This window comes from Tigriopus californicus, chromosome 9 (genome assembly GCF_007210705.1).
Source record: "Tigriopus californicus strain San Diego chromosome 9, Tcal_SD_v2.1, whole genome shotgun sequence".
Classification (NCBI taxonomy): domain Eukaryota; kingdom Metazoa; phylum Arthropoda; class Copepoda; order Harpacticoida; family Harpacticidae; genus Tigriopus; species Tigriopus californicus.
The window spans coordinates 8956287-8966647 of NC_081448.1; the positions used below are offsets into that span (position 1 = coordinate 8956287).

General features: G+C 43.2%; 2 protein-coding genes across 3 annotated transcripts; one reads left to right on the top strand and one right to left on the bottom strand.

The window, feature by feature from the left end:
- The first annotated feature begins 1468 nt into the window (after positions 1-1468).
- LOC131886262 (endoplasmic reticulum resident protein 29-like) lies at positions 1469-2777 on the top strand. The gene is made up of 2 exons (XM_059234541.1): positions 1469-2092; positions 2167-2777. The coding sequence occupies exons 1-2, from the start codon at positions 1797-1799 to the stop codon at positions 2645-2647; spliced, it is 777 nt and encodes a 258-aa protein (XP_059090524.1). The 5' UTR covers positions 1469-1796; the 3' UTR covers positions 2648-2777.
- A 555-nt stretch (positions 2778-3332) lies between these two features.
- LOC131886254 (ATP-binding cassette sub-family C member 5-like) lies at positions 3333-9815 on the bottom strand. Of its 2 annotated transcripts, XM_059234526.1 has the most exons (16): positions 9335-9815; positions 9038-9277; positions 8868-8963; positions 8424-8748; positions 8199-8346; positions 7973-8128; positions 7747-7850; positions 7296-7561; positions 6704-7205; positions 5833-6570; positions 5346-5763; positions 4993-5275; positions 4655-4931; positions 4122-4471; positions 3690-4047; positions 3333-3612 (listed from the first exon to the last, which is right to left on the bottom strand). In XM_059234526.1, the coding sequence occupies exons 2-16, from the start codon at positions 9163-9165 to the stop codon at positions 3484-3486; spliced, it is 4278 nt and encodes a 1425-aa protein (XP_059090509.1). In that variant the 5' UTR covers positions 9166-9277; positions 9335-9815; the 3' UTR covers positions 3333-3483. The 2 variants fall into 2 exon arrangements, with proteins under 2 accessions (XP_059090509.1, XP_059090508.1); XM_059234525.1 differs by having other exon boundaries at positions 9038-9815.
- Positions 9816-10361: the final 546 nt, after the last annotated feature.

Genomic DNA, 10361 nt, shown 5'->3' on the forward strand with positions numbered 1-10361 from the left:
TTCCACACCCAGGGAGTAGCAACGCGAGTGGAAGACGCAATTTTCCGTCATGTAAGATAAAATGTCCGGGTTTTTGTGGCCCAAAAGAAGCAAAAAAAACTAAAAACGTGTCATATCACTATTGGTTGAAAACTACTAAGCTTAGAGTTTAGAGAAAAAAGTATGAGAAAACGTGTAGATTACATTTCAAGACATTAGAGAAATATCTTTGTCAAGTAAAGTATTCTAACCAAAACCCCCCAAACAGGTTAAAAAGTTACAATGGGAACAAATAAGCTTATTCAACATCATTCATGTTGTTGCCAATCATTTCTTGAAGTGAATAGTGTTGGACCTCAATAAAATGTTAATATCTTCAATTCAAAGACCTACTGCAACAGTTCTTATTCCCTTGATCAAAACTTTTATGAGGTCCAACTAGAAATAGTTAAACCGCATCACAAAGACACTGGTGTGTTTTTCATATTGGAATTGATTGGACCTGACTCTTATGCAGTTGTATACAGGAAAAAATGTTTCCTGTCTAGAATTAATTGCTTGAACTAGTTTGGTGCTTTTACCAAGGAAAATCTAATATAGCTCATTTTTTCTCACACTGTCTTAACAATGGCCCATTTAGGTTCATTTAAATTTTGAACACCAAGTAATACAAGTTTTTGATAGAATCAGATGAAGAATCAGTCTCACAGCTGGACTTGACATGGCAAATATTACGGTTTCATTCTCGATATCAATATTTGATAGTTCTGCCTATACTTTTGGGGGAAAATGCCTGGTAGGGCCAGAGACAGGCTTTGAGAAGGACGCTACAAGAGGCGAGAACCTTTTAGAGGTCAATAACTCCTTGACAAATAAACACACATCGGTGTGGGCTGGACCACCAAAGACCAATCGAAAAAAACGTTCCTGCATACAGGTGCAGTCCTTTGGGTTTAAAAGGCTTCAACATTTGCAAGGGGCTAGAATAAATTGATCGGTATCGATATTGGCATCCAAAACAGCGTAATGGTGGTAAAATATGCACTGGAAGGTAAAAGAAAAAGAGAAGTACTTTCTTCAGGACGCCAAAAAGCCATCGTACTGATCAATCTTTAGTCGGTAATGGCTCATGTGCCAAATTTGAAGGCATGATCAACTTCTGTCAAGTTATGAACCTGAAAGTTAGGTCTTTTGGAACAATATTAGACTTGATGAATTCAGATTTTGTAACTTTCAATTTTGCATGTACTAGTAACGGAAATTCGAAAAAGCGAAACCTGTCCGAACACTTTGATGAAGATATTTTACTGATGTGATACTTCAGAATATTTTTTGCACCAGCGGTATCAACACATTCGTATATTTGATTGATCGTACCACGTACGTATATGCCGTAAAGCATAATCGAAACTCCCGCTTCTAAAAGGGACCAACCATGTACTGCCCTTAAAGTTAACTTGCCGTTTAATTCGATATCTGCGCTACCCGGCCAATACCTTAACCATACCTGGCGCAGGGATGGAAACTCATCATGCGCTACTTGGAGAGCTAGGTGACGTTGTCAGAGGAGTGCTTAAGAACGGAACGAAAACTCAGAACCAGTGCAACCGGCAAAGTCACCAATAGCACGGGAACACACAGACACAACTAGCTCTCCAGATCTCCCCAAGTGTGTCAGGCTAGCTTGCCTTGCATTCAACGGTACCATAGTCAAGTCATATACTGAGACAACGATACAAGTAATATTTGATTATCATCGATTGAGCACATAGAAAAGTGAACAGGGACACAAAGTTGTGTGGAAAAAGACTTTTACCATGAGTATGAAGACCCACGCCATGTTTTGGGCTTGTGCCATCGTGATTTTGGGTGCCCGCGATGCGCTGGGTATCAATTGTCCGGGATGCACTCCCTTGGATACCCTGACTTTTGACAAGATGATCAACAGTTTCCGCGTTTCTATTGTCAAATTTGACGTGGCTTACCCTTATGGCGATAAACATGACGAGTTTGCCAAAGTGGCCGTTGAAGGAGCTCCAATTCCAGAGCTCTTTGTCGGTGAAGTTGGCATCAAGGATTATGGAGACAAGGATAATGAAGAATTGGGCAAGAGGTATTGCCAGCTTTTTATTCCGTTTTTTTAATGCACGACCTACATATACACATACTAATCACTTACCTTTCCAGATACAACATTGTCAAAGACGATTATCCGGTGATGATGATCTTCGTAAAGAACGACAAATCCGGCGAAGTTGAGGCCTCAAAGTTTGCTGGTGACTTCAAAAGCGCCAATCTGAAAAATTTTCTGCGTCAAAAGTCTGGTATATATCTTCCATTACCCGGGTGCTTGGAAGAATTTGATAATTTAGCCGACCAATTCATGTCGACAGAGGATCTGTCGACCAAGCAACAGACTTACAAGAATGCCGATGCCAAGGCTCAAAGGATCTCTGACGAAAAGCAACAGAAAAGAGCGGAGACATACGTGAAGTATATGAAGAAGATCCTCAGCGACGGGGACGAATTCTTATCCAAAGAATCTGCTCGCATCAAGAAGTTGTTGAGCGGGAAAATTACGGACACCAAGATGAAGGAATTGGAAGAGAAGACCAATGTGTTGCGATCATTTGCACGGGAACAGTCTAAGACAAAAGATGAGCTCTAATCCTGTAGTTGTTATTCTTTCTACCTTGTCATTGCTTTCTTTCTCCGACACCATTTTGTGGCCTTTATGCACGTCTTTATATAAAGGTTGAGGCCAATACCTCAAAACCTAAATAAATCTTCGACCCTTTCGAGTGCCAAACTTGTGTTCACATCTGTTGTAAGGGTGGACAAAAGATGCATTTTCATTGTGTATTGCATATTTACATTTTCGCCCCATTTTTAGAGAATATAGGTCATACATATTTACCCGAACACATGAAGTACCTAAGAAGCAAAATTTTGGGACATTTTGTGAAAAAAGTACCTCCTTCAACAAATTATTGATACTTTTCAACGAAGAAAGGAGCAACCTTTTGCCAAAAATGTCAACTTCGCCCAACCGAGCCTTATTCACAAAACATTATATTCAACTGTAGTTCACCAATGTGCTTTTTCAGCGGATTCTGCTTCAACCCATATGTCAAGATCCAGATATGATATAACATGGAGGTTCTGTTAAGGGCGGATGAGATGGATTGGACCATTGAATTGCCCATTTCAGTGTCCCTGAATATCTTTTGAACCCATTATTAGACAAAATTGGGCGAGGCATTTTTAGTCCATCAAAAGTGTAGCCATTCGGTAAACGGAACATACTGGAAGCCATAAGCTTGACAATTATTTTCTTGTATATAGTACCAAGCTCCTGGTATTTAGCAATTTATTGGATTGGGTAGGTCTCTCTTTTTGTGCATAAGTAACAAGGTACAACATCATCCTTGGACGGAACACGTCTAATCATCTGACATTATGGAAAATGAGGTGATATTTGAGTGTGCAGTTTACCACTTAATTTTACTCGGCTATTGGAGATTCTGTTAAGGCCGGGTGAGATGGACTGCTCATTTGGACGGCTTTAATCATGGAGGAGAACACCCCATCAGGATTGGACAGAAGCTCCTTTGAAGGACCAAACTCCACAACCTAAAATTGAGAGTAGTACCATGGCTTAGGTCAGAGAGACAAGACACCTTTCTTCGAGCTTTGATCTGCAACATTACCTCTCCAGCCTGCATGACCATGATCCGATCATAATTTACCACCGTGTGAAGTCGATGTGCAACTGTCAGGACAGTACAATCGACAAACGCCTCTTTTATGGTGGCTTGAATGAGATAGTCGGTCTTGACATCCACGGAGGCGGTAGCTTCATCCAGCAGCAGAACTTTGTTCTTTCTCAATAAGGCTCTTGCCAAGCAAATTAGTTGTTTTTCGCCCACTGAAAAGTTATCCCCATCAGAATCCACAGTCATGGAGAGTTGATTATGCGCGCCGCTGATCTTCTCCTTCAAATGAGATTTTTCTAGGGCAATCCAAATCTTTTGGTCCGAATATTGATTGAAGGGATCCAAGTTATACCTATGCAAGCCAAAATTGCCCATGGTCAAATGCGTCCATGCTTCGGATTCGCCAATTAAAATCTTCGTTATTACCTCAAAGTGCCCTGGAAAAGCACCGGATCCTGTGGAATCACGGCAATCGCCGTACGAAGATCCAGCAAGCCAATTTCCGAGATATTAACACCGTCCATAATGATTGAGCCGTTCTCAATTTCGGCCAATCTGAGTAAAGTGGTGATTAGGGACGTTTTGCCCGCTCCAGTTCTTCCGACGATTCCAATTTTTTCGCTTCCCTTGATTTCCATAGAGATTTTGGAGAGCACCCAAGGCAAATCAGGCCTGTATCGCAACGAGACGTCTTTGAAAATGATGTCGCCTTTTTCTGGCCATGATTCCGCTGGTTTCTTCTCGGGTATTTGCTCGGGTGCCTCTTGCGGTAAATCCTATCAAGATTCAAAGTCTCGGCATTATTTCACATTTGCTAAATACAGTTGGCACTTGAATAATTTGACATTGATTTTTAAGTTAAGAGTTGTGTTGGGAATATGCGATATTGTTCTTCAACTCTATCATTTTTTGCTCATGTCAAATTGTCCTAGTTCTCTTAAAAACTACGAAAGACTTACGTTTGCATATTCTGCCACTCTTTCCACCGAATTGAACCGAGCCCGATAGTCCGCTTTCATTCGCATAACAAATGGAATAAACGTACAAGTTTGGAACACATTTGCCAAGGCTAAGCCCGCAATTGCCGGGGTAACGGACCCCTTAAAAAGAACCGTGAACACCCCCGTTAAGACAATGGTGACCATCCCAATCAAGTCCATGCGGAATGCAAACCAACGATTTGCAAATCTGAACAACGCTGAAGCACTGAGATGAATGTTCAAGTCGCGCTCAAATCTGTAGAGGAAAGAACAGTAAGTATTCAATATTTCGAGCAAATATGTGGGAATGCTTTTACTTCTTTTGAAACACAGCCTGTTTCTGATAGCCTCGAATGATCGAGATGCCGGCCATTGAAGAGGATAGATGATGAATCACCGGAGATTTCGTGACATTTTCTAACTTCTTGGTCTCCAAAATGCCACGATTCATAATAACATCCAAAAGAACGAACACCAGAATAATGAGAGCGAATGGAGGAAGAAAGTACGGGTACACAAAACAGACAACCGATATTTGAGTGACGCAGAACAAGATGGCTTGGCAAACGAATTCGGTGAAGAATGGCATTCTGACATCCACTGAAAAAAAAAATGATAGAAAAATCATAAGCATTGACCATCAAGTGGTTGCGTTAAGTTTCACTCCTACACTCATCCAAATCTTTTGAGAAACGATTAAGGATCCGGCCGGAAGGTGTGGCATCGAAAAAGCTCATAGGACTCCGCATGACTCGGTGTAACATGGCGTCGTGCAGTCTTGAGGATCCTTTGAGAAATTGAAAGGCCAAAACGATGCCTTTGACCAGACCAATGACGACCATAATTCCTAGATTCAGGAAATAGACCGTCTGATAAAACCAGAGATGAGGGTTGTCCGTCACATATCCTTTGAGTTCGATGTCGGAAAAGGTCTCGTTGAAAAGAGTGGCGTTCTTCATTCGCTCTTCTTGCAGACCATCTCCGTTATCCAACCAGATTTGAAGCCAAATCGAGGTGAACAAGCGGGCCAGAGAAAATGCCAAGATGGCCAAGAAGAGCATGAACATTATACCGAGACCACCGCAAGCCTGAGAAGATCAACGGGTATTCTTGAAGGGACGACTTGGTTGGTACACTCCAGCAGCATTTGATCTTACCTGAAAGTAATTCAACAGGACTCCCCATCCCGCATTCACCACATCGGCCTCATCAGACATGAATTGGCCTTTGGTGGCATCGGTTTCGTCCGCAGTGCCAGACGTGATCGAGGCGCTTCTTGGCTTTTCATGGGCGGGATCATTTACCGGTTTGGCATCGTCTAGTAAGCACTCCGAGACACCTCGGTTGCGTCCCCCCTTTTGACTTTGATCAAAAGTAGACATATGCAAGTAATGACCATCGTCTCGACTCATGAGATCAGAGTGGGTTCCACGTTCCAAAATGGTTCCATTTGACATGTACACCACCTGGTCACATTTCTCCAGGAATTGAATACCATGGGTCACCAGGAGAACTGTCTTGCCCTTCGCCTTCAACTCCTTCAAAACGCATCCGTAGAAGATCCTTTTGGCCACGCGAGCATCCACGGCTGATAGTGGATCATCTAGTAGATAGATATCTAAATCGGCATAAAGAGCACGAGCAAGATTGACCCGTTGCTTCTGTCCTCCACTTAGATTAACACCCCGTTCGCCAATCTCAGTTAGATCGCCATTGGCAAGCAATTCAAGATCCGTTTCTAGGGTGCAGGCCCTCAGTATTGACTTGTAGCGGTCTTTTTCATATGCGGATCCCATGAGAATATTGTCCCTGAGAGTTCCATTGAAGATCCATGCTTGTTGAGAGACCAAGGCTAAACTTCCTCGGATTTTCAAGTCACCGGTCAATTGTTTCATCTGAGAAGGAGACGAAAAATATATAAGTTGACCTTGCCAAGTCTACTAAAAGGACACTAAAAATAGGCTAAAGTATGAACTCGGTAAGGGGAAGTAAAGCTACTTGTTTTTGCCAAATGGAGGATAACCGTACCTCTCCCATGATGGCAGATAAGAGTGATGATTTCCCTGAGCCAATTGGTCCGGCTATGCCCAGGAGGGTGCCTTCTTCGACCTCTAAATCAATGTCAAAAAGACAGGATGTGTAGGGGAGTTGATCTTCGTCGCCCTTTTCTTTAAGAGGCTCCGTTTCTGTAGCAGTTCCGAGATCGGTGATATTGGTTGCCTTCTTGACTTTTTTGGCTTTTTTCTTCTCGTCTTCGGGTGAGAGCCACTCTGGAGGTTTGGTCCAAGCCAAGGTCGCGTTTTTCAACAGAAGTCTCAAAGTCTTGGCCTCGTCGTCGTCGTCAAAGTTCATTGAACATGGGTTGACATATTCGGGAAGCTCCATGAATCGTTGAAGCCGTTGAAAGGACACATTTGCTTCGGCGAGACATTTCAGCGCATAAGGCAATGTTCCTACCGTGAACTGGAGGGCTACGAAAACGGAAAACACGGTGAAGGCTTCGGGAGTTGTCAGACGATATCCGCATGCCCTGTAAAATGGTTTATATTACATGAAAATGAGTTCAGTTCATAATTAAGGGTAGTGGGTATATGCATGCACTTTTCCGCCATCAACTTACGTTAGGGCAAAAAACGTAACAATGGTGGCGATTATGGTAACCGAGGGAGTGATCGAGGTGAAAGCAGATTGCAAGAAGGCAGCCTTCCTCAGCTCCTTGATCTCTTGTCCTCGAATTTTGTGGATTCGTTCTTCAAATGATTTTTCCCAGCCATAGATTTTGATTAGTCGGATCGAGTTCAAAATCTCGTTCATTTGGGTGGTTCTCTTGTCGGTTACATTAACGATTTTCAATCGCAGTTTGCTCATGGCAGCTGCAATGCCTCCCTAAATAAACAAATGTTTTACAATACTAGTGAGGCTTCATCCAGGTCGACATTAGTTAACCGTTCACTATTCTTTTCAATATACTCTCGCACCTAACGGCAAACGCATATTCAGCAGGAAAACGGACACTTGTAGCAAGGATGCGTTATAACAATTGTAAGATTGATCTGTTTGTTTTGGCTTACCATAACAGGATAGAACAACAGAATGATGAGAAAGCCCACCAAGGATAACGGTCCCACCAGATAAGTGGAATACACGGCTGATAAAATGAAGAGGATTGGGGTTCCTGGTAAATAGGGATACTACAGGTTATGAGTAATTATGATAGTCTAGGAAAACGAGTCATGTGAATCATTCAGACCCAAGCAACTCCTCCACATGATGATCAGACCTGAATACAACATTTACCTAAGAAAAGAGTAGCCACGATAATGCCCTCGTTAATCCTCTCTTGGTCTCCCGTGAAAAATGTCATTAATTGTCCCAGAGCAGCCTCATTTGGAGACGCTAATCGAAGGAGCTTTGAATATCCCAAATATTGCAGAGCGCCAAGAACTTTCTGAGCTGAAAAATGAGAAAGAGCCTTACATTTCGTAAACGGATCGTAACACATTTAAAGCTATGAACATCTCACCGGTATGCACGCCGATATTGAAATTAAGAGAAAATGTGACAGTTCTGAAGAACTGTGTCAATAGAAGCATCAAGACCAGCATCCAACCGTGGTTTAAGTCTTCAATTGGTTGGTTGATGTAGTCCAAAAGCAGTTTCAACACCAAACTCTGCAATCAGTCAAGAATCAAGATCGGTTGTTGTCCTGGACGCTATCAGAAGAGCAATAGTTCCAATTCATTCTCACCGGTCCCAGAAATTGCAGAACAATTGAAATCATGAGCATGATCCCCGCAATGCACACTCGTGTGGCACAGAATTTCATAACAACCTTGGTCATGGACGGTGTTTGCTTCTTGGGATCAGTTTCTTTCCGGGCTCGTTCAACTTCGTTCTCCCAAATCCGTTGCAATCGTTGTGCTGTATTGTGCGCTTGATCCCGTTCATCTAACTCCAAAAGGTCCAAGCGGGACAGGCCACTGCGAAAGGCCTTCCACATCGTCCCAGTGTACCAGGATAAGGTCAGATAACTCCAGCATCCCACTTTTTCCATGGGCAGATAACGGCGTTCCCTGAGTTTGGAGTACGACAAGCAAGTTAAGGTAATGATGAACAGGTAAGAAAAACGTGTCCATCTAATCCAAATTTTATTTAAATTCCATGAACCCGGTTTTCTGCCGACGTTACTTACTTGGGTTGTGGCCGGTAGGGAATCAAGGTTTTGAGGGCTGTAGAATATTTCTGATTCCATGGCGTCTCAGGACAACTTCTAACAAAACCTCCCGATCTGTATTTATAAATGAATGGACAAAATTGACCGAGCGGTCTTGGAACTTGGGAAGTAAGTATTGAGATATTTACTCGTTAGCGAAGAGATCTCCGTTCATCATTTGGCCATTGGAAGTTGGTCCATTTTTGTGTCCCTTTTTCTTCGCCATAGGCACGACTTGAATATTCGACTCTGGCCGAATGATAGGTCGGTCTCCCATTTCGTCAGTACGAATGGAGCACTCCTGATCGAATTATATTGCCTGTCACGACGATTTTTGCCTCTTAGCAAATTTATTCGACCCCACCACTCAGTCAATCACCTCGATCCAGCTTCAAAATGAGCTCAGCTTAAACTAATCGTGCGATTTTCTCTGCCTGTGTGTATACCCGTGTCATGATGTTGGTGCTTGATCGATTCTGTCTTTGGCCACGATTGACGAAATCCACGATGTTCCACGTGCTCGGGATCTTGATTTACAATTCTAATCACCACATACGCGTCCACCGAGATGTTGTTATGAAATACCTTTTCTGTGCAACTCTCGCCACGGCGGTATCATCTTAACTCTCAATCCACTCTCTGTCCGTCCATCCCGTCCATCCATCCATCCAACCACCTTGCTAGCCTTTCTGTTATCCGGGGAAGCCTAACTGGACCCGAAACCTTCCTACCGACTAGCCCGAGCAATAATACATTTGGCCAGCTCGGAAGCGGCTAGAGTTGGAAGGAAGGGCACCATTTCAGACTTCAGAGAGACATGCGATGAGAGCTACAAGTACGTATAACCGTGCGCCAAGCTCCGCAGGCCAAGCCAGGCCTTCGTACCCTCTTTGTTGCACCAGTTTTCAGGGCCTGTGATGGCCAGCAGTCGCGTGCGAGGGATCGAGTTGTGCCTTTCCGCCCCACCTTTGAACATATGAGTGAGGATTGAGAGGAGGCGGGTGATGTCTTTGAAAGTGCGCCTGGAGAACGCGACGGTACGGTGCTGCTGGGGGATTGATAAAATAAGGTTCTATACCGGGTACAAAGAAGGCGCGAAAACCTTACGGGCACGTCCTACTCTATGGTGCATGCATCTACGATCAACATACATACATCCTAGATCTCAAAGACCGATGATGACCGAACCTGAGTTGGACTCTGTTAGAATTTCCTATCCGCGTTGAAAGACACTTCTTTGCATTTCTCATTAATAATACTGAAAGGTCAAACTTGTACTTGTTTCAGATAGAGAGCAAGGAAGTAATTGTAACTCCGAGGGAAGACAACATATATTGTAATCTCGGAAAACCGTCATTTAGCGTACCAAGAATTGGACATTTGAGTATTGTACGGCACCATGGACCGAACGTAGTACAGGAGGGGTCGTTCTGGCTGTACTTTATAGCTTTATGCTAAACATACACCATTACC

Excerpts from the sequence above, each read along its gene's own strand:
- LOC131886262 (XM_059234541.1), top strand. The coding sequence starts at position 1,797 with ATGAGTATGAAGACCCACGCCATGTTTTGGGCTTGTGCCATCGTGATT. Across the intron at positions 2,093-2,166 it reads AATGAAGAATTGGGCAAGAG|ATACAACATTGTCAAAGACG; the intron begins GTATTGCCAGCT and ends TTACCTTTCCAG.
- LOC131886254 (XM_059234526.1), bottom strand. The coding sequence starts at position 9,165 with ATGGGAGACCGACCTATCATTCGGCCAGAGTCGAATATTCAAGTCGTG. Across the intron at positions 8,347-8,423 it reads TTCTGCAATTTCTGGGACCG|AGTTTGGTGTTGAAACTGCT; the intron begins GTGAGAATGAAT and ends GACTGATTGCAG. Across the intron at positions 5,764-5,832 it reads TCCTGTTGAATTACTTTCAG|GCTTGCGGTGGTCTCGGTAT; the intron begins GTAAGATCAAAT and ends TGATCTTCTCAG.